General features: G+C 37.6%; 1 protein-coding gene across 6 annotated transcripts in view; it reads right to left on the reverse strand.

Moving 5' to 3' along the window:
• The window catches only part of UBR2 (ubiquitin protein ligase E3 component n-recognin 2), a 123,921-nt gene that overhangs the window by 101,584 nt on the left and 1,012 nt on the right, over window positions 1-21,325 (reverse strand). For all 6 annotated transcript variants that reach the window (XM_053905002.1, XM_053905003.1, XM_053905001.1 and 3 more), the window contains exon 2: window positions 12,449-12,708. In XM_053905002.1, the coding sequence (XP_053760977.1) occupies window positions 12,449-12,708 (260 nt within the window). The remainder of the gene's footprint in view (window positions 1-12,448; window positions 12,709-21,325) is intronic.

Genomic DNA, 21,325 nt, shown 5'->3' on the forward strand with positions numbered 1-21,325 from the left:
CTGTTACGGTCTCTAATTTATAAATTAAACTTGATCACAGGTGTGTATGTACAGCAAAAAACATAGTATATACAGGGTTTGGTACTATGCATGGTTTCAGGCATCCACTGGGGGACTTGGAATATATCCCTTGTGGATAAAAAGGGGCTACTGTAGATTAGAGTGTTCTGAAATAGACCCATACTTATATGGTCAAATGGTTTTTGTTTTTTTTTTTGTTTTTTTTAACATTTATTTATTTTTGAGACAGAGAGAGACAGAGCATGAACAGGGGAGGAGCAGAGAGGGAGGGAGACACAGAATCTGAAACAGGCTCCAGGCTCTGAGCTGTCAGCACAGAGCCCGACGCAGGGCTCAAACTCACGGACCGTGAGATCGTGACCCGAGCCAAAGTCGGACGCTTAACTGACCAAGCCACCAGGTGCCCCGGTCAAATGGATTTTGATAAGGTACGAAAGCAATTCAAAGGAGAAAATAACAAGTGGTACTGGAACAAGTGCACATCCACATATAAATAAATGCAGCTCAACCCCTACCTTAAGCCATATAAAAAATTAGTCTGAGACAGATCATAAACCCAGACATAAAATCTACAATAGAAAAGCCGATAAAAGAAAACTTAGAGAAGAACACAGACAATCTTTGCTACCTGGGGGAAGGCAGACATTTCTTAAACATAGGAAACAATCATTCAAAAAGAAAAAAACTCGTAAATTGGCATCACAATTAAAAACTTCTGTCATCAAGACACCATATAGACAAGTCACAGGCTAGGAGAAACTACTCACAAAACATGTCTGACAAAAAGGACTCGTATCCGCAGTATATAAAGAACTCCAAAACTCAATAATAAAAGGACAAACAGTTCAATAAAAAATAGACAAAAGACTGGAAGAAACACTTTAGAAGTTAGATGAATGAGCAATAAGTACGTGTAAAATTGCACCAACATCATTAGTCATTAGGGATAATTAAAAGCATAATGAGATACCACTACACAGAATAGCAAAAATTTAAAAAAATGACAACATCAAATGTTGGGGAGGATATGGAGCAAGTGGAACTTTCAGACATCACTGGTGGGAACAAAAAACCATTTCAGAGAAAAGTTTTGGAAGTTTCTTAAGTTCAACATATACTTGCCCTCTGACCCAGCAATTCTGCTCCTAAGGATTTATCCATGAAAAATTAAACATAAGTCCATAAAAATACTTGTTTGCAAATGGTAACAGCCAGCAATTAATGTATCAGCTAAGAATGTTCACTGTATTAGATTACTGTCTAGAAAGGTCTATTTTAATGGTATCTTAATATTCCTAAAATGTGTCATAAAAAGCTGAAGATTTAAAAAAAACTTTTTTTAAATGTTTATTTATTTTTAAGAGAGACAGAGCACGAGTCAGGGAGGGGCAGAGAGAGGCAGAGAGAGGCAGAGAGAGAGAGAGACAGACAGACAGACAGACAGACAGACAGACAGAATACGAAACAGGCTCCAGACTCTACACAGAGGCGGATGTGAGGCTCAAACCCACACCATGGGATCCTGACCTGAGCCGAAGTCAGACGTCCAACGGTTGACTGAGCCACCCAGACAACCCAAAAGCTGAAGATTTTTAATGGAGGAAGATTTATGTTATTTGGTATATTAAAACACACAGAAGTAGAGTTAAGTAAAGGATAATAACACCTAGTACTTTAATATGTTGTATTTAAAACAACGCTGGCATAAACTGATATGATTTATGAAATAAATTACCATTTTCTTTCCTTTAAATTAAAATTTTTTTCACTAAAAAAATAGAATTGTTCAAAAAAAAAAAAAGGTCATAGAGGCTTTCTTTATTCATGATAGCCTCAAACTGGAAACAACCTAAAATGTTTACCTATAGGACAATGGATTATGGGCAACTATAGTACATTCATACAATGGACTACTACTCAGCAATTAAAATGAAACCCAATTTCCAGTAATCATAACCACGTGGATAAATCTGATAGATATTATGTGAGTAAAACCAGGCACAAAAGAGTGATTTCATTTTTATGAAGTTCTATAACAGGTAAAACTAATCTAAGTTGAAATTATCAGAATAGTGGTCACCTAGGGGCTAGAGCTACTAAGAAGGAAATTTCTAGTCAGAAGGAAATCTATCTTGAAGGGATGTGAGTTACATGAGGTTAACTATTATCAAAAATGTACAATTAAGATTTGTGCCTTTTGAAATATACAAATTTTCCCTTTAAAAAAAAAGAACTCAATTGGGTACAAAGAGGAAAATTCTAGTAATATAAATCTGATTTTCCTTACCTAAAAGGATCAGCCCATAGTAATCCAGTCATAGTTCTACTATTTCCTAACATCTAGACAAAGGCATGCATATAAAGTTGATATTATATGCCAGGTACTCCTGTTTGATCCTGCAACAAACTGGTAACAGTAAACAAAAATGATCTCAAATCTGTAAACCAAGAATGTAAGACTCCTTTTAGACAACTACAGGAATCTCAATTACCTAGGAAATATCAACTGCCCTCTCCCTGTCATCTTCCAGGGCAGAGAGAGCAGTGCAGACAAGGGGATTTCCAACATACTGAAGCTCACAGTGACAACACACAGCATTGAAATTCTATTTCTAGGCATTTACCTTGAAAAATACTGAGACAGGAGCACCTGGGAAGCTCAGTTGGTTAAGTGTCTGACTCTTGATTTCGGCTCAGGTCACAATCTCACTGTTTGTGAGTTTGAGCCCCATGTCGGGCTCTGTGCTGACAGCACAAAGCCTGCTTGGGGTTCTGTCTCCCTCTCTCTCTTCCCCACCCCCACTTGCTATCTCTCTCTCAAAATAAATGAAAATAAACTTAAAAGAAAAATACTGAGACGTGTAAAAAGAGATGTGTACAAATATGTACAGAGTGTTTTTTGCACTCTAGTTTATTATAGGAAAAAGCCCTCGAAGTACCCATTTCTAATTTCATTAACAATCAAATAAATTATGGCCTGAACTTACTATCAAAATACAGCATTTAAAAGAATGATGATTTATATATACTGTCAGAGAACGATCTCCAAGACAAATTGTTAAATGGAAAAAAAAGCCACAACTGCAATATATACAGTATAATTTCATTCCTGTTGCATATCCATAATTAGAGATAACTAATATATATAATTTATAGAATACATTATACATATATAACATGTATTATATATAAAATATGTATTATATATAATATGTATAATATATAATACATGTTATATATAACATATATATTATGCAAATATATGTTATATATAACATATATATGTGTAAGTTATATATGTAAATCATATATATACTATAATGTTATATATATTATATATAAATACATATAACATATATTACACGTATTATGTATAATATATATGTTATATGTATATTGTATATATATTTTAATTGTTTTAAATGTTTATTTTATTTTATTTTTGGGGGAGAGAAAGAGTGAGAGCGGAGGAGGAGCAGACAGAGAGAGAGAGAGAGAGAGAGAGAGAGAGGGAGGGAGGGAGGGAGACACAGAATCTGAAGCAGGCTCCAGGCTCTGAGCTGTCAGCACAGAGCTTGATGCAAGGCTCGAACCTGCAAGATGTGAGATCATGACCTGAGCCAAAGTTGGACACTCAAACGACTGAGCCACCCAGGCACCCCTAATATATACATATTTTTTAATGTTTATTTATTTATTTTCAAGAGAGAGCACAAACGGCGGGGGGGGGGGGGGGCGGGGAGGGGGCGGGGGAGAGAGAGAGAGAGAGAGACAGAGACAGAGAGAGACAGAATCCGAAGTAGGCTTCAGGCTGAGTTGTCAGCACAGAGGCTGACATGGGGCTCGAACCCACAAACCATGAGATCATGACCTGAGCCAAAGTTGGATGCTCAACCGACTGAGAGCCACCCAGGCGCCCCAGAGGTAACTAAAAGTTTTTAAACTAACACAGCATTGATTTCAATCTCTGGAGTATTCACGTCAAAAAGAAAGTCTTAAAATAGAACTCAGCTTTTTAAAAAGAGATCAAGTTTTCAAGTTTTTTAAAAAACCAAGAAACTAAACAAACTCTTCTTACTAGAAATAAGAGGTTCATTCTTCCACATTAGAGCTTTATATTTCCACACAGAGTATGTTTACCCCTCTGCTTGATGTATTACTCATGGCTCAGTAACTCATCTGAAGACTCAGTGTTTGGTTGAAAATTTTTTTACATATATAAATATAGTTCTGCAAGTACTTTATTTATATAGATTACCTCATTTTATCATAACTACTCTGGGAGGAAGGAAAAACAACTCCATAGCCCTAAAAAATCATTGAAGAGACTTCTAATGTTCAGCCACAGAGTTTGCATCTCTTCCAGACACCCTGTTTTGCAGTTGGACAGAGAGGCCTTCTGATTAGTCCTGACTAAAGGGACATGGGCAGGGTGGCTAATCCCGAGCTGGTGCAATTTCTTTGCTGGGCAAGACCCTCTGGCTCTACTCTTCCCTTGCTGTGCTGGACCCTAAAAAGCATGATGCTAAGTTTATGGAGATGTAACATGCTATTAAGCAACTAACCAGAGCAGAACCCTCCCCTCACTGCCCTCACTGATCTAAACGGGTCACATAGTCTGAGTAATGTATTTTGGATAAAGTCTTCAAAAATGTAGGGTTTTTAGTAGTTTTAGCATAACTTCATCTGTCAAGACCAACAAAATCAGAGTTAAAAAAAAAAAAGTTAAACTTGAGCAAAACCATTTAATAGTTTACAGTAAAGCATAATAAGGTACTACCTGGAAACATGCTAAGAATATTCCTGATGGGAGCATTAACTCCCAACCATAACCTTTGGTTATCTATAACATTCACGCAGTAAGTTTTTAAATAGTTAAAAAAAATAAAGTAAAATGTTGTCAGGCCTCCTGCTGACTCACTCAGATGAACATGAAACTCTCAATCTCGGGGTCATGAGTTTGAGTCCCATGCCAGGTGTAGAGATTACTTAAATAAATAAAAATCTAATAATAATAAAAAAGTTCTCAATTTAACTATACAAAGAAAACAATGGAATGAAACCTAACTTCTTTACATCTAATAGAAGCGTTAAACTCAAAATTTATACCACACTAAGTATTTCATATTCTACTAATATTTTATTTTTCTTAATGGTTATCAAACGGCAAAACAGAGTTATGATCAAAATCAGCACTAAGATTATTGCCTCTAAGAACAACCATCTCTAGGGGCTCCTGGGTGGCTCAGTCGGTTAAGCGTCCGACTTCAGGTCAGGTCATGATCTCACGGTCTGTGAGTTCGAGCCTCGCGTCGGGCTCTGGACTGATGGCTCGGAGTCCGGAGCCTGCTTCTGATTCTGTGTCTCCCTATCTCTCTGCCCCTCCCCCGTTCATGCTCTGTCTCTCTCTGTCTCAAAAATAAATAAAACGTTAAAAAAAAAAAAAAAAAAGAACAACCATCTCTATTTAGAAAGGAATAACAAGTGTTAAAATTTTTTTCTAATGTTTATTTTTGAGAGAGAGTGCAAGTGGGAAAGGGGCAGCGAGAGGGGGGGGACTGAGGATCCGAAGCGGCTCTGTCCTGACAGTGGTGAGCCCCAATGTGGGGCTCAAATCCACGAACTGTGAGATTATGACCGGAGCCAGAGTTGGACGCTCAACTGACTGAGCCACCCAGGTGCCCCAACAAGTGTTAAATTTGACTATACTTTTCCTAATAGCTAACTAAGTACAGACAAATATCATAAATATTAGCCTACTGCCTGACAACAGATAGCTTCTTCTGACAAAAATAATTTATGACCTACACAAGTTTAGAAATTATGAACCAGTAACTGCAGAAAAACCAACCTAAAGCCCTTCACAAATCCCCTTCCTATGAACCACACATAAAAGACTCCTGAATATCATTTTTTCTAGTTTAAGAAAATCTCTATCCTATACACATAAACCACTTTTATCTCTCAAGGATCTAGTTTAGAAACTCACCTAGAATTCCAATAACTATATTTCATCTTTCCAAGTGATACGCTCCATGTCATTTTACCAGGGCACTGGGTTTTATAGGAATACATGAGACATGGGACTAACAAGGAGCCGTTCATCCGCAGGACCCCAGCATGGCCATTTACTAAGAGTTTACCTTGTGCTAAAAATATTGGAAAGCAATACACAAAGGATCTCATTTACTTTCTCAACAACTGTGGAATTAAAGAATTTGGCTGGCTTTTGTCCTAGTTCCTGGGAGGGAACTCTAAATCCTTAGAATTTCCCCGGTGATAGGAGTATCTTTGTTACTATGCTGCCCCTCCCACCTGATAGTTTATTATACTAATGAATGACACAGAGTGGGGATTGGCTATTCCAGAAAGACAAACCATATGAATGGAGGGTTGGGGCTTTCAGCCACGTAATATTAGCCCTACATCTGGGAAGGGAAGTGGAGCTGGACATTAAGTCCTGTGGGCAATGATTCGGTTAGTCATGCCTACCTGATGAAACTCCAATAAAAATTCTGGACACCAGGGCCTGGGTGAGATTCCCTGGTTGCCAATACTGTTTGTGTACTGTCATGCATTAATGTGCCAGGAAAATAATGTGCCCCTGAGGACAACAGAAGCTTTGCATTCAGAAATCTTGCCTATGTATCTCTTTGGCTGATTCTGATTTGTATCTTTTCGCTGTGATAAAACTTCAGTCTTAAGTACAGCATTTTCCTCAGTTCTAGGAGTTGTTATAGTGAATTATGCAATCTAAAGTAGTCTGTGGAGACACCCAAAATTTGCAGCCAGCTGATCAGAATTGAGGGTGTCCCTGAGAATCTCTAAACTTGCAGTTGTATCTTGGATAGTCTTGTTGTGAAGGACAGAGTGTTTAACCCGGAGTGTGGCCAACTTCAGGTAACAGCAAAGTTTAGAAAGAGCTGTTAAGAGTGTGGTCCAAATTTAGGCCCTATAGGGCCCTTTATAGATTAAATTTTTCTCTCCCACCCCAGGCTACTTATCTGTCTATATGCAGGTCACCAGACGCTGCTTTCTTTCTTCCACAGTTCAGATAACTGGCCAATCTGCCTCCTCTTTCTGGTTGCCACATTCTAGCCGGTACTTTCTGGTTTCTTCTCCCTATAAGGCTAGCTAGAAGACAGATTTTCCAAACTTTCCCAACACACACCCATTGTAGTTTCTGTTGTTTGTCCCTCATATTGATTCTCTTCCTCAAACTAGCACATCATCTCCTTTTCATTTCGTCTCCAGTTTTTACTGCTGGTCTGAAAACAGAAATAAATGTATCCATCCTTTGACCTAGAAATTTTACTTTTAGGAATGTATCCTGTGGATCTACATCTATATATGCACAAAGACATACAAAGATATTCAGTGCAGTATTATTTATAATACTAGAAACAACCGAAACGTCTACTAATAGAAGGCTAGTAAGTAAAGGATAGGATATTCATTCAATAATAATCAGCCATTAAAAACATAAGTGAGCACGTTCTCTCTCTATATAATATTATATAACAATTTTAAGGACAAATTTTAAATAAGATAAGCAAGGTGGAAACAGTTTATGTCATATTCTAGCGTTTACTGAATAATATATAAATGCTTTGCATCGGGAAGAATACACAGAAACTACTAGCAGTGATCACTTCTGGATAAGAAAACGGGGAAATTAAGGGATGGAGAAGGAAGGTTATTTTTCACGGCATACACTTTTGTACCTTTGGAAAGATACAGCCAAATGTATGTTTTGTGTCTATTATTACAAAAATTTTTTTCTAATGTTTATTTATTTATTTTGAGAGAAAAAGAGAGAGCAAGCAGGGGAGGGGCAGAGAGAGGGGGAGACACAATCCCAAGCAAGCTCTGCACCATCAGCACAGAGCCCGATGCTGGGCTAGAACTCACACACTGCAAGACCATGAACTGAGCTGAAATCAAGAGTCGGATGCTTAAATTCATTTCACTACAGTGTGACGGTTTAGGTTAATCTATTCATCCCAGTTCTGGATATTCTAACTGTATAGTTAGAGGATATATATGATCAATGAAAAGGAAGGCACCATCAGTAGGAGAACACCTCATGTTGTGAGGAGAAAATTTGTACTTTGTTGACATCTAAAGAGAGTCAAGGGTATAGTAAGGGTATATTAAGGACAGAAACACAAAGAACAGCCTCAGCTATTGCTTTTTAGAAATTGACTTCAGGGCGCCTGGGTGGCTCAGCCAATTAAGTGTCCTACTTCTTGTGGGTTTGAGACCCACGTCAGGCTCTGTGCTGACAGCTCAGAGCCTAGAGCCTGGAGCCTGCTTCGGATTCTGTGTCTCCCTTTCTCTCTACCTGTCCCCTATTCGCACTCTGTCTCTGTCTCTCTCTCTCTCTCTCTCAAAAACAAATAAACATTTAAAAAAAAAAAAAAAGACAGTAAGATACTTCTTACTTGATCTTCTGTTAATGGAAGATCCAGAACTCTTGACAATTTAAGGAAGGCCTCCATATAAAGCATTCAAACCTGTACCTAACCTCTTCTCCTCTGGATGGACCCACACAGACATATATGAAATTCCTGGGACTAACAAAATTCCTGAATACTGTGCCTATGGTTAGAAGATTAAATGAGATGGCAATAAATTCATAAGAGAGATCAATGTGTTGTGTACATGTAGCACCAGCTGCCCTATTAATTAATTGGCTGGGTGTAACTGGATATTTGAAGTTAAAAATCTCGAGTGGGAAGGATTTTTTGTACAGAATCACGAATAACATCTCCCAAAGTAGCTGGCTTACGATAAACAGGATATTGCCACTGGACAGGTATGGAAATGGGCAAAAATTAGAAGTACTCAAGCAATTTAACTCACATAGGAAAAGCAAATTAATACCTTTAAAACTGTCCTCCGTACTTTGAACAACGTAATAGACATTTCCTCAACAAGTATTTGCTGAGCATCTAATACGCATGAGACTTTTGTAAGTGCCAAACATCTCTCATCAGGAAAGAGTACCTTATAGACTAGTCTAACCAAGGATAATGAGGGAGTAAAGGATTCAGGCCAAGTTCACAATACTGTCACCAAAAGCTCTGTCTCCAGCCCAAATATTTTTATTTACTATTCTTTGCCATACTTTGTAGTACAGAAGACAGTACTGGAATGTGACTTGATTTTCTGCTTAGGAAACAAGAGCCTTACTGGGTAATTACTACTACTGCTAGTAGTAGTTCCCAGATTTCTGAGTTTCAGGGGCCAGGAGAATGACCACAAAAAGGGCTGGGTTTTTTTTTTTTTTCCTAAAAATATGAAAAAGCAAAACTACCTGGTTTATGACTGCAGGTTAAGTCACTTAACCACTCTGAGCCTCAGTTTCCTCAGGGATATTATCTCAGAAGTTTATGGAAGGATTAAACGTAACTTTACATGAAGTACTTGGCATTAAATCTGGCACCTAGAAGGTGTTCAACAAACATAAGCAACTTTCTTTGTTAAAATAAATATTGGGACTTTCACTTCCGGTTGTAACAGAACCAGACTCCTACTGTACACAAGCACAAAACCATATGAATACATGAGGATCTCCCACTCAGGGTGTGAATTCCCACCTGTGGCACAGTGAGCTAGAATCTAAGTGTTGCAGGAAGGTCCCAATGAGCTGAGACTAGACCAATGTTTGGAGCAGATAAAACAGATAGCAGCCTTGAGTCAGGGTACCAGAGAGGCAATATGTGCAGATCAAGTAACCAGGAAGGGACAGAAGTGTATGTGGGGGTCACCTGTGGATGAGTTCTTGGCTAAGGGCTGGGCTGCACATGCAGAGTTTATTTACCAGACTTGTCTCCAAGTTTACCAGAGAATGGCCACTATGGAATCAAAAGTGGCACAGAGATACTTGAGGTCCAGTAAGCAGTGCTAGAGGACTGTGGAGTTTCAGTCAAGAGAGACACCCAGCTGATTTAGCACAAGGGCCATGACCATGCATCTTTTTTTTTTTTTTAGTTTATTTATTTTGAGAGAGAGAGCATGCAAGCACGAGAGAGGGGGAAGGGCAGAGAAAGAGGGGGAGAGGTTCTGAACTGTTAGTGCAGAGCCCGATGCAGGGGCTCAAACTCACAGAACTGTGAGATCATTACCTGTGCCAAAATCAAGAGTCAGATGCTTAACCAACTGAGCCCCCATGACCATGCATCTTAAAGTAAGACTTCTTCTTTTAGATCTGCCCTAACAAGGGTGGGGGAAGGCCACCATAGCCCAGAATAGCATATGAAGCCCAAATGGGGGAAGGAGGGCGATTATGCAGAGCTGGATGGCAATGGCCACAGCAGCAAAAGAATGGTTGCACAGAAGGAAGTGATCAAATAAGTAAATATATTTAGGATAATGAGAAGCAGATTCATCAGAGAAGTTACAAATATGCAAAGGGAGAAAACGAGAGAAGCCTGTGGTATTGGATTGGAACTGGAGAGATTATTGTAAATGCCTGGTTTTCAATATTTCTTTCAGTATGTTATCTATAGACAGATATAAAATATAGATCCACTGAGAGGGCCTGGAATTAGTGACATACCAATAGCAACAAGCACACCTAGTATCTTATTTCTTACCACTAATCTCTACTAAAATGGAACCAGGCTCCTTAGAGAAATGATTAATTTCAGGTCTAGAGCAGAGGAAAGTCCAAGACGTGCCCTAAACATCTCTGATGGAACAAGGAATTGTTCAAAGAATGATGAGGACATGAAAATAACAAAGCCTGAAGGGACTCCCAAGAGTCAAAGCTAGAACTATTCGAGCACAGGAATAATGGGCCTCCATGAATACATACTGATATAAACAAATGAATAAATTGAATGTGTGATAGGGAACAGGATATTTAATAGCTTAGAGTACCTCCCCACAAAATACTTATTGATTATAAAGAGTAAAAGAGTAACTTCACAGTAGAGAAGTCTTGTAGACATCACCTTAATCAAGTGATCAAAACTAACATCACCATCTATCAAACAAATCAAAATCACATACCACTTGGTAAGGTATAATGAAAACATGTGAGTTCTATGATATTCCTGTGAAAGATGCAACCTGAGTCCAATCATAAAGTGAATCAGATAGACCAAACGGGCAGACATTTAAAAAATAACTGGCTGGTAATCTTCAAAAGTATCAAGATCATGGAAAAAAAACCCTGAGAAAACATTCCAGACTGAAAATGAAAAGATACAACATTCAAATACAAGTGTTGGAACTGGATCCCTTTGCTACAAAAGGACATTACTGGAACAAGTGTATCTCAGTTTCCTCATCTGTACATCATGAAGTAGATTTATTGTTTCCAATATCAATAGAGAACTCAAAGAAGTTTTTATAAAGACAAACAAAAAACTAGAACAGTATTTCAAAATATAAAAAGATCTCCATTGGTATTCTGACCATGCTTATAAAGACAACCATAGACAGCTACAGTCCTTAACCAAAATTGAATTCATTAGATTTTAAGGAAAAAGTGTTAAGGAAAAAAATGTTACATAATGCCTCTACAAATTGTACAATCACACAATGCAATATTTAATCTAGCAATATCAGCTGATATGGACAGAAGTCAAGATTTTGTTAAACAGAGAAAGGAAAATTTAGCCCAGTATATATAACACATATTCCCTTTTGTATGTGTGGTTGCATATATGTGTAAGATAGCCATATATATGGGCCTGCATATGCAGAGGAAATTTCTGGAAGGATACATAGGAAACTGTTGACAACGACTAGTTCTGTGAAATAGGAATAGATGGTCTTAAAGGAAATAGGACACTTTCCTCTCCATCTTCTACTTGTACACTCAGTTCTCAACAAGAAATAACAAAAAAAAAAGGTAAAGTTATCCTTGGCAAGTAAGTACATAGAGCACCCAGATAATGGTTTCTAACTACCATTCCTACCTTAAATGAAACTCCTGGTAGAAATGGCTGATTCTACATGTGGATCGGAGTTAAGTACAAAGTGAGCTGTGGACATCTTGTGCCAGAAAGCAAAGAAGCACTCAAAAACTAAGGCAGCAATGTGCAAAGGACGATGCTAGTGTGATAGGGATCCAACTGGCCAAATGTGAGATACCTTTTAGTAAGAGACACCGGAACTAAAGAAACTAACAAGAAAAGCAAAGAAGTTATTATTACAAGAGCCAGGGCAGCAGTTAATTACAGGGGAGGGAGAAAGCACACAGTGGTTTGCTGGAATGCTGATGATGTTCTATTTCTTGACCTGGAAAATAATTACATGAATATCTGTTTCATTATTAGTTAAGAGACCATACATATTTGTTGTGTCCACTTCTTAGTATGTATGTATTTCCCTAATTTAAAAACAAAAACATAAGGTTTCAGGGGAAAAAAGGTAAAAACAGGCTTTTAGAAAGAAAATTACACTATGTTACCTGCAAGAGTATGTAGGTTCTCCTACTTTAAAAACACGACCACAAAGATGAGAAGGTTTGTTTGCTTGCTCAAGTTTTGGAAATCCAAACGCAGGATCTTCACCACAAAGGTACCATTCCATTGGTCCCAACAAAAGATGCTGTGCCAGCATGTCTTCCTTCTGTGGATAAGGGTTGGGACCCCTGCAGTAGATTTTGGGTACATAGTGGGCTAAATGCTGGTACACTTCTCTAGTGAGGTCAGTTGCTTGCAGCCATTTCTTTAAAAAAGAAAAAAGAAAAAGTAGGCTTACACAATGTCAAACTGCTCATTTGAATAAACCCACTCTCTATTCTTTTAGGCACAAAAATAAGGATAAAAAGAGTCCTATAAATTATTTCGTTGGCGTCACTCATAACTGTATACTCTTTCCAAAAAGGGCAAAATTCATTAGAACTTGATAAAAATGCCAAGTATTTCAGAATTCTACTTAGAGTAAAATGATCCCCTCTCCTCAAAATGACCCTCTCCTCAAAATGACTCTTACAGCAATCTTCTGTAGGCAGTTCACATGCAAATGACCACCACAGATCATCATGACACTAGCCAATGAGCCCATCTGACTTCCTTTCTACTGTTTTGCTCAAATGATATACTGATTGTCTTCTGAATTCTCTTGTCAGTTTGCTGATAGGAAGAGTATGCAGTGAACATGAATAGCCAATATGCCACTTACACTTCTCGTTGATTAATAAACCAGTCTCATGAGTATCAGTCTACCAGAAGAGGCTTTGCTCTATCAATTATGCCTTCTTTCCCTGATCAAACTCTCTATAAGCCCTTTTCCCTTCGCTCTCCCTGATGGAAACAAACAAAAGCCACTTTTCTGTTCTAAACTTTTAGGTCCAACTACCTGGATAATTATACTTAGATATCTAACAGATACTGTGATATCATGATTTATAGTAAGAAATATATATTTGGTCTTCTTCCCATTCCTGGCACAGAGCTCCTAAAATTTCTGAAATTTCCTAAGTGGTAAGTGATATAAAGATGAAAGGAGTATCTTTTATTATTCATAACAATCTCCTTTCAACCAAGCTAGAGCTGAGGTTAATGAAGTGACTTTTGGAAAACCCCTAAAGATGGACAGCTGGTTACCAGAGGGAACGAAACATGTGATAAGGTTGGAAATGACAGCTTCCACCCCGAAACGTGGGGAGGTGAGAGGGGCTGGAAGATGCACTAATCATTAATGGCCAATGATTTAATCAATTGCACTTATGTAATGAAGCCCCCATAACAAAGTGTCTATATGTCGGGGTTCAAAGAGCTTCCGGGTTGGTGAGCACTCGTAAGTACTGGTGCATTCAGAGACAGCATGGTAGCTCCGTTCCCCTTCCCACATACCTTGCTCTGCGCATCTCCTCCATCTGCTATTCCTAAGCTACAGAATTTTACAATAAGCCAGTAATCTAGTAAATAAACCATTTCCCTGAGTTCTGTGAGCCTTCTAGCAAATTATTGAACTCGAAGGCAGGGTCACGGTAACCCTCGATTTGTAGCCAAGTCAGACAGAAGTTCTGGGCAACCTGAGGACCCACTGCTTGTGACTGGCAGCTTAAGTAGTGGGGGGCAGTGTTGTGGGACTGAGCCCTTAACCTGTGGGATCTGATGCTAACTCCAGGTGCATAGTGTCAGAAGTGAATTGAATTGTAGGACACCCACTTGGTGTCTGTAGAGAATTAGGGAATTGCTAGGTATGGGGGGAAAACTCACATTTGGTGGCCAGAAGTATTGGTAAGCGTAGAGAGAAACAGAAGAAACAGCTACTCCTGATTCAAACACCAACTCACTATGTCTAAAACTGAACTCATGATTTCCACTACCTTTCTCAAAAACCGGCATTTTCCCCACTTCCCTATTTTACATACCAGCATCTACCTAAGTATCCACACCAGGAAAACCTGAAAATCTTCCTTCTTCCTCAACCCGACATCCAATTAATCATGTCTTGTCTACTAGGCTTCCTAAATAATCTGATGAATCCATCTCATTTCTTTATCTATCCATCTCCACAGGCACTACCTCTGCTACTCTATCCCAAAACCCCCCACTCCCATCTTTCACCATTATTAATGCAAGAAGGTCCTAACTGGTCATTTCCACTAAGCTTGCCCTTGTACAGTCCATTTTCCAGCCTCCCTACCAGCATGATTCTTGCAAAATGTCAATGAGATCATGTCATTCAGCTTCCCCTTGTATTTAGCATCCAGTCAATTCCCTCAACGTGGTTTATAAGGTCCTTTGTCTTGTATCATACTTGTTTCCTCCTCCTGACTTGTACTGCTTCTCTCTCTGCTTTTCAGGCTACTTTCTACTCATTCTTCAGTTCTTAGTTTATGTTTCACTTTCTCTAAGATGCCTTTCTCAGCCCATTCCTCACTCCCTCTGCCTTTCCCACTTCCCCTGGGTCTAACACATAACCTGGCTGCAGTGGGCATTTAGTAAAATCTGTTACCTGAATGACTATAAATATGTTTATACTGCTTACTGTCCTATAACATTGACACTGCAGAAAGATGTTCTACGTAGCTTTAATGAAAGCAGAGATAAACTAGATCCAGGCCTGCAGTCTCTAAAAACCAAACCAAATAAGCCCTAGATAAGGCATCCTTCAAACTACCTCCTTTCTTTTCCCTTTGTGTTTCCTTACATCTTAAGTCTTTCCCCTATATTGTCATTTATCCCTGCCAATTCTGCAATGTTTCTTTGTCCCCCATGTTGCTTTGTGTAATTGCAACTTATTCTGGCTCTCAACCAGGTAAGCATTTAAAATCAGAATACATGAAAGCACTCACTTCTACAAAAATGCAGTTAACTGAAACTGCTAACTCATAGGTCCAATGTTTACTTATGGATTACAACTAAAGTTCATGTACATCCTTGTTAAGAGTTTACATTCTAGTAAGGTCTAACACCATAAGACAACAGTATAAGGTCTTCGTTTTAACTATTACTTGTACAATCTTTACCCACTCCCTTCCCTCTAAAAATAACTACATATAGATATTTTAAATATACATGAGGACATATATATTAACTTTCTAATCAACCTCATATTTTCACGTGTACTAAAAATGTAAAAACTTTGTTAGTTAAGGGATTAAATTGAAGCTTGTAACAGAACACAGTGGAAAAAACTTTTCACCCCTAAACTGAAACTATCTTTTCCAAATGTTACCAACTTAGTTGTGTTTGCTTTATGCAACTAAGAGACTAAATTACTCTTAAAACAACAGCGCAGGATTAAGGATTCTCTCTGTTTAGAGAAGTAACTTGAAATCAAAATTACACACACACACACACACACACACACACAGAGGTCCTTAATTATAAAAAGGGCTAGTTAAAAAAAACAGTAGTCGGGGCGCCTGGGTGGCGCAGTCGGTTAAGCGTCCGACTTCAGCCAGGTCACGATCTCACGGTCCGTGAGTTTGAGCCCCGCGTCAGGCTCTGGGCTGATAGCTCGGAGCCTGGAGCCTGTTTCCGATTCTGTGTCTCCCTCTCTCTCTGACCCTCCCCCGTTCATGCTCTGTCTCTCTCTGTCCCAAAAATTAAAAAAAAAAAAAAAAAGTGCAACTCTAAAAAAAAAAAACAAAACAGTAGTCAATAGTAAAAGGCAAAGAGGCATCAACCAACAAGCAAACTTGAATCTAATTCTTTGAGCTAAAAAAACATTTTTTTTTTGGCCATATCTAAGGGTAAATGTCTAGTTTTTCACCCATTATCAGAAACCCTATTTCAAAACATGAATGAAGATAATCCATTTGTCCTAAGAAATTTACTGTTTATGGATAAAAAATTAAGCTTTATGATTCAAAGAATTTACTCCTATGATCCTAGGAAGTTATGTTTCAGGCAATTTTAATTTACAATACATTTAAAGCTTTTATTTTAACAACAATTTTTGTTTTTCTTATGTTTTATGTTCCAATTTTTCTTTTCTTTTCTTTTTTTTTTTTTACATTTTTTTTTAACGTTTATTCATTTTTGAGAGACGGAGAGAGAGCACAAGCAGAGCAGGGGCAGAGAGAGAGGGAGACACAAAATCTGAAGCAAACTCCAAGTTCAGAGCTGTCAGCACAGAGCCCCACGCGAAGCTCAAACTCACAGACCACGAGATCATGACCTAAGCCAAAGTTGGACGCTTAACCGACTGAGCCACCCAGGAGTCCCTATGTTCCTATTTTTCTTGAAGCCACTTTTGCAGGATTTTAATCCAGGGAGAATAAAAGGTGATACTTTCTAAAAGAAATTATGTGCTCTGTGGCCCCAACAACACTGATAGGTCAAATCTGTTCATAGATTTCTTCCTCCCTCCCTTCCTTCCTTTCTTCGGCTCCATGCCCAATGTGGGGCTTGAACTCATGACCCCTCAGATTGAGAGCTGCATGCTCTATCAAATGGGCCAGCCAGGCACCCCTCTATTTATAGAGTTCTTGAACAAAAAATTCAGAAACTAATATCAGCTACTGATTAAGAAAAAAAATCAGCAAATTTTATAGACTATGCTATTTTATATATTATAATATTATGTATGCTATTACATATTTATCAATATATAATACCATAATATTTAATACAGTATATATAACATAATATACATTACTGTATATAATTTGTACTGATATTATATTACAAATTATTAGTAGAGCATTTCATCCTAAATACAGTTTATAATATATTATTATAAATTATTAAGAAGATTTGCATATCTGGCTCAAGAAAAGCAGGCATATGCTCCAAATTTAAAACCACCTAACAGATTTGGGATCTATTATAAGCATTTTTAACTTCATTAAATTTAAACACTTAATATATAAAACAAGAGAATCACATAAGAATTCTATACCAGAAATATTCAATTAGTGACTGGCAACAATATAGATTGAAAAAAAAAATTATGAAAAACTGAACAGGAGGAAAAAATTTTTTGGCTGCCTTCCACAATAATGGCTCACATGTATCTCAGAAGAATGAAATCAACAGCTTTTCTTATTAGCACTAACTAACTTAAGCTAACTGTAACTGTTTCCTCATCATGACCAACTATTGAGATTTGTAATTTGACTGCATGTTAATTTGTCCTTCAGACACTGTGGCTGTCAAACCAGTGTGCACAACAAATAAGCACCTATCTTATTAGAAGTCATCCATAAAGGAAGTGAAGAAACTGTCAACTCACTCCACTAAAGTAAACATGTTACGACAACGGACAATGACAACGTTTCCAGGAGCTTTCCTTTTTTGGAATGCTAAATTTAAGCCTTGGGATAAAGAGCAAGTGTAATAAACACAAAAATGAAAGACTCCCTAGAGGTTAGCCTTTTATTACAGCATCTGATTATTATTCTAGTCCCCAATTCAAATTGTATCCTTTATGGGTTGTAGGGGGATGGGCTAAATGGGTATGGGGCATTAAGGAATCTACTCCTGAAATCATTGTTGCACTATATGCTAACTTGGATGTAAATTAAAAAGTTAATTAATTAATTGAAAAACGTTTTTAAAATTTTTTTAAAAAACTGTATCCTTTAACCATATCTGATTTTGTTTTCAAACAAGGATGATCAACATGTAAGTTAATTATAAAACAACAGTCTCATTAGTACCAAAATGAAGTTTTCAAGACTCTGTTAAGAAAAATCTTAAACGAATCTTATAATTAGAGTTCTAGAAATGAAGTAAAAGCATTCACAAATCAAATACAGAAACTCAATAATAAAAGAGAAAAAAAATCTAATTTAAAAATAGTTAAAAGGTCTGAATTGACACTTCCAAAGATGTACAGATGGCCAATAAGCTCATGAAAAAGATATTCAGCACCTACAGTCATGAAGGAAATACAAATCAAAACTGCAATGAGATAGCACTTCACACTCAACAGATATTGGAGAAATTCACTGGAACACTCACATACTGCTGGTGAAAACATAAAATGATGCAGTCATTTTGGAAAACAGTTCCCCAAAACATTAAGCATAGAATTACCATAGACCCCAGCAATTACATGCCTGGGTATATGCTCAAAAAAAAACCAAAAACCAAAACCAAAACCAAAAAAACAAAAACAAAAAACAAAAAAAAGAAACGGATGTCCCCACAAAAATGCACACAAATGTTCACAGCAACACGATTCATAATATCCAAAAAATGGAAACAACCCAAATGTCATCAACCGATGATAAATAAAATAATGGTATATCCATACAATGGAATATCATTTGGCAATTAAAACAAAATGGTGTGTTGATACATACTACAACAAGGACACACCTTGACAACATTTGCTAAGTGAAAGAAACTAGTCAAAAAGACAACATAGTGTTATTATTCCATTCATATGAAATTTCCAGACTAGGCAAATCTATGGAGACAGAAAATAGGTAAGTAATTGTCTAGAGTTCAGGAGTTTAGGGGGAAAACGGGAAGTGACTGCTAATAGGTATAGGATTTTTTGGGGGGTGATGAGAATGTTCTAAAATTATGGTGATACTCAACCTCTATGAATATACTAAAAACCACTGAATTGAATTTACATATGTAAATTATATACAAAACTGTCAAAATTTTAAAGCAAAAAATATCCAATATAGACATAAAACTCTACATAAAACTTCTATAATGAGAAGGTCTATTCTACTTGGGGAAAAAACAATATATATACTTCTTAAGTCACAATCACCCCAATGGAGCACATTATAATAATATCCATGGAGCAAAAAATGTAGATAGATTAGACATGCTAGAAAAATCAAAACTTGTGGAATCAATTCTACCAAGAAAAAGAAAACTGAGAAGAGAGGACTACTTTAATATCCTAAGCTTACAATTATCGAAAAGAGCACATAACTGCTTTTGTGAGGCAAGCTTGTTAGGATACATACCTTCCTCCTCATAATAGGAATGTAAAAAGCAGTATGTAAATAAAGTGTGGGAAAGATGACACTAAGCTTATTAAGCTATTTTAAATGGATGTGATCCCAGAAATTATCAGTAACAAAGGTCTAAAGGCTGAAATAACCGCTCTGTTTACCCTCTCTAAAATTTGCTTTTAATCTGAGAAAGCTTTTTTAATTCATTTTAATTTGTGATGAAGGGGTGTGCTATAGGACCAAGCTGAAAGAATAGTTTTAAGTGTTATGTGGTTTTAACAAATACAGACCCCTCACAAAGTAAGGCCAGATTATATAGCTGGAAGAATCTTGTATTTTAATATTAGTTTAAAAATTTTTGATTTTATAATTAAAAAAATTTTTTTGAATGTTTTTATTTATTTTTGAGACACAGAGAGACAGAGCATGAACAGGGGAGGGGAAGAGAGAGAGGAGACACAGAATCTGAAGCAGGGTCCAGGCTCTGAGCTGAGCACAGAGCCCGACGCGGGGCTCGAACTACAGACTGTGAGATCATGACCTGAGCTGAAGTCAGATGTCCAACCGACTGAGCCACCCAGGTGCCCCTTAATTTATAATTTTAATTTTAATATCCTAGTAGTCTTCTTTGGGAATTTTGTTGGCCTTTAGACCAAAAACTTTTTCATCTTATTGTTCAGAAAGCCATTTAAAAGTAAACAGAGCAAATGTAAAATGTAGCTCAGACTGGGACTGTCACAAACTCAAATTAAGTCCAAATTAATAAATTTCAATTGCTTTTCCCTTAATTTCTCCCACTATATCTGCTTGAGAATTTCACTACACAGGAATTATTACATTGGTCTCTAGTACCAGTTTTAGAACTGGTTTCCACAACAAGTTGGAGAAACTCCAATCACTTGATAGCTTTTCAGGGCTGGAGAAACGCAATCACTTGCACTTTCAGAGCTGGAAAAATCTGGCACACAGCCTGTATCTCGGAGCCAAGCCACACAAAATTCAGTGGGAATAAAACAACAAACAACAACAACAACAACAACAACAACAAAACTTTGAGGCAGACAACAAATGTAATGTCAATATGGATACTGACATAACGACATTGGGAATAGCTGTCACCTTGACTATTTTACTGCTTCCTTGTAACACTGTTCTCTTTGATAAATGAAAGGCAGATGGGGGCGGAAAATCCTTGGGTTGTTGCAATATTAAACAGAAAGTAAATGAAAACAGAGCTAAACAAGTTGACTTAAAAAAAAATTCAACAGTCATCATTCAACAATGTATCACTTTAAACTTTTCACCTCTACTCCTGTCATTGACTTCCACTCTTGACAATTCACACACAGTAACCCCTCACCACCAGCAGCTGCATGGTGCCCCACTAAAATTTTGCTCATAAAGATTATTAACATGTGTTCAAAAGGTCACCCCCTCCCTAAAATCAGAGGCCTGAGAAGTGAGGCCTAGGTTGTTTTGTCCATTCATAATCACCCTGGACAGTCTGTTCTAATGAGTGCTCCCTGTCCTTCTTGAGGAAAGATGCCATCAAGTTTTTTAAAGTAATCATTTTACAACTCTGCAACTTACACGAGCATATTCCTATGACGCTTTCATTACAGTACTGGGTTTGAACGATTTACGTTTGGGGGTTAACTGCTCCCCACTGTGCAGTGACCAAACCTCACATTATTAGTTTCTATTTGTTGAAAGTTACTCTCTCAAAGTTATATAACATTTATTTTCCATCCAACTATGCCCAACTCCTAGAAAAATTATTTTTTTAATCTCCCAGCCTCCACCACTGCTTTCTCACACTCAGTAACATGCCCAGACGCTACTTTCCGCACATTTACCAACGATGTGGACTGACCAAACCTGGGCAAAAACGCACTGACGAGGGAGGCGGGGGGGGGGGGGGGGGGGGGGGGGGGGGGGAGGGGGGGCTGATACAGGGAA

This window comes from Panthera pardus, unplaced genomic scaffold, assembly GCF_024362965.1.
Source record: "Panthera pardus isolate Hobbes unplaced genomic scaffold, ASM2436296v1 HiC_scaffold_17, whole genome shotgun sequence".
Classification (NCBI taxonomy): Eukaryota; Metazoa; Chordata; class Mammalia; order Carnivora; family Felidae; genus Panthera; species Panthera pardus.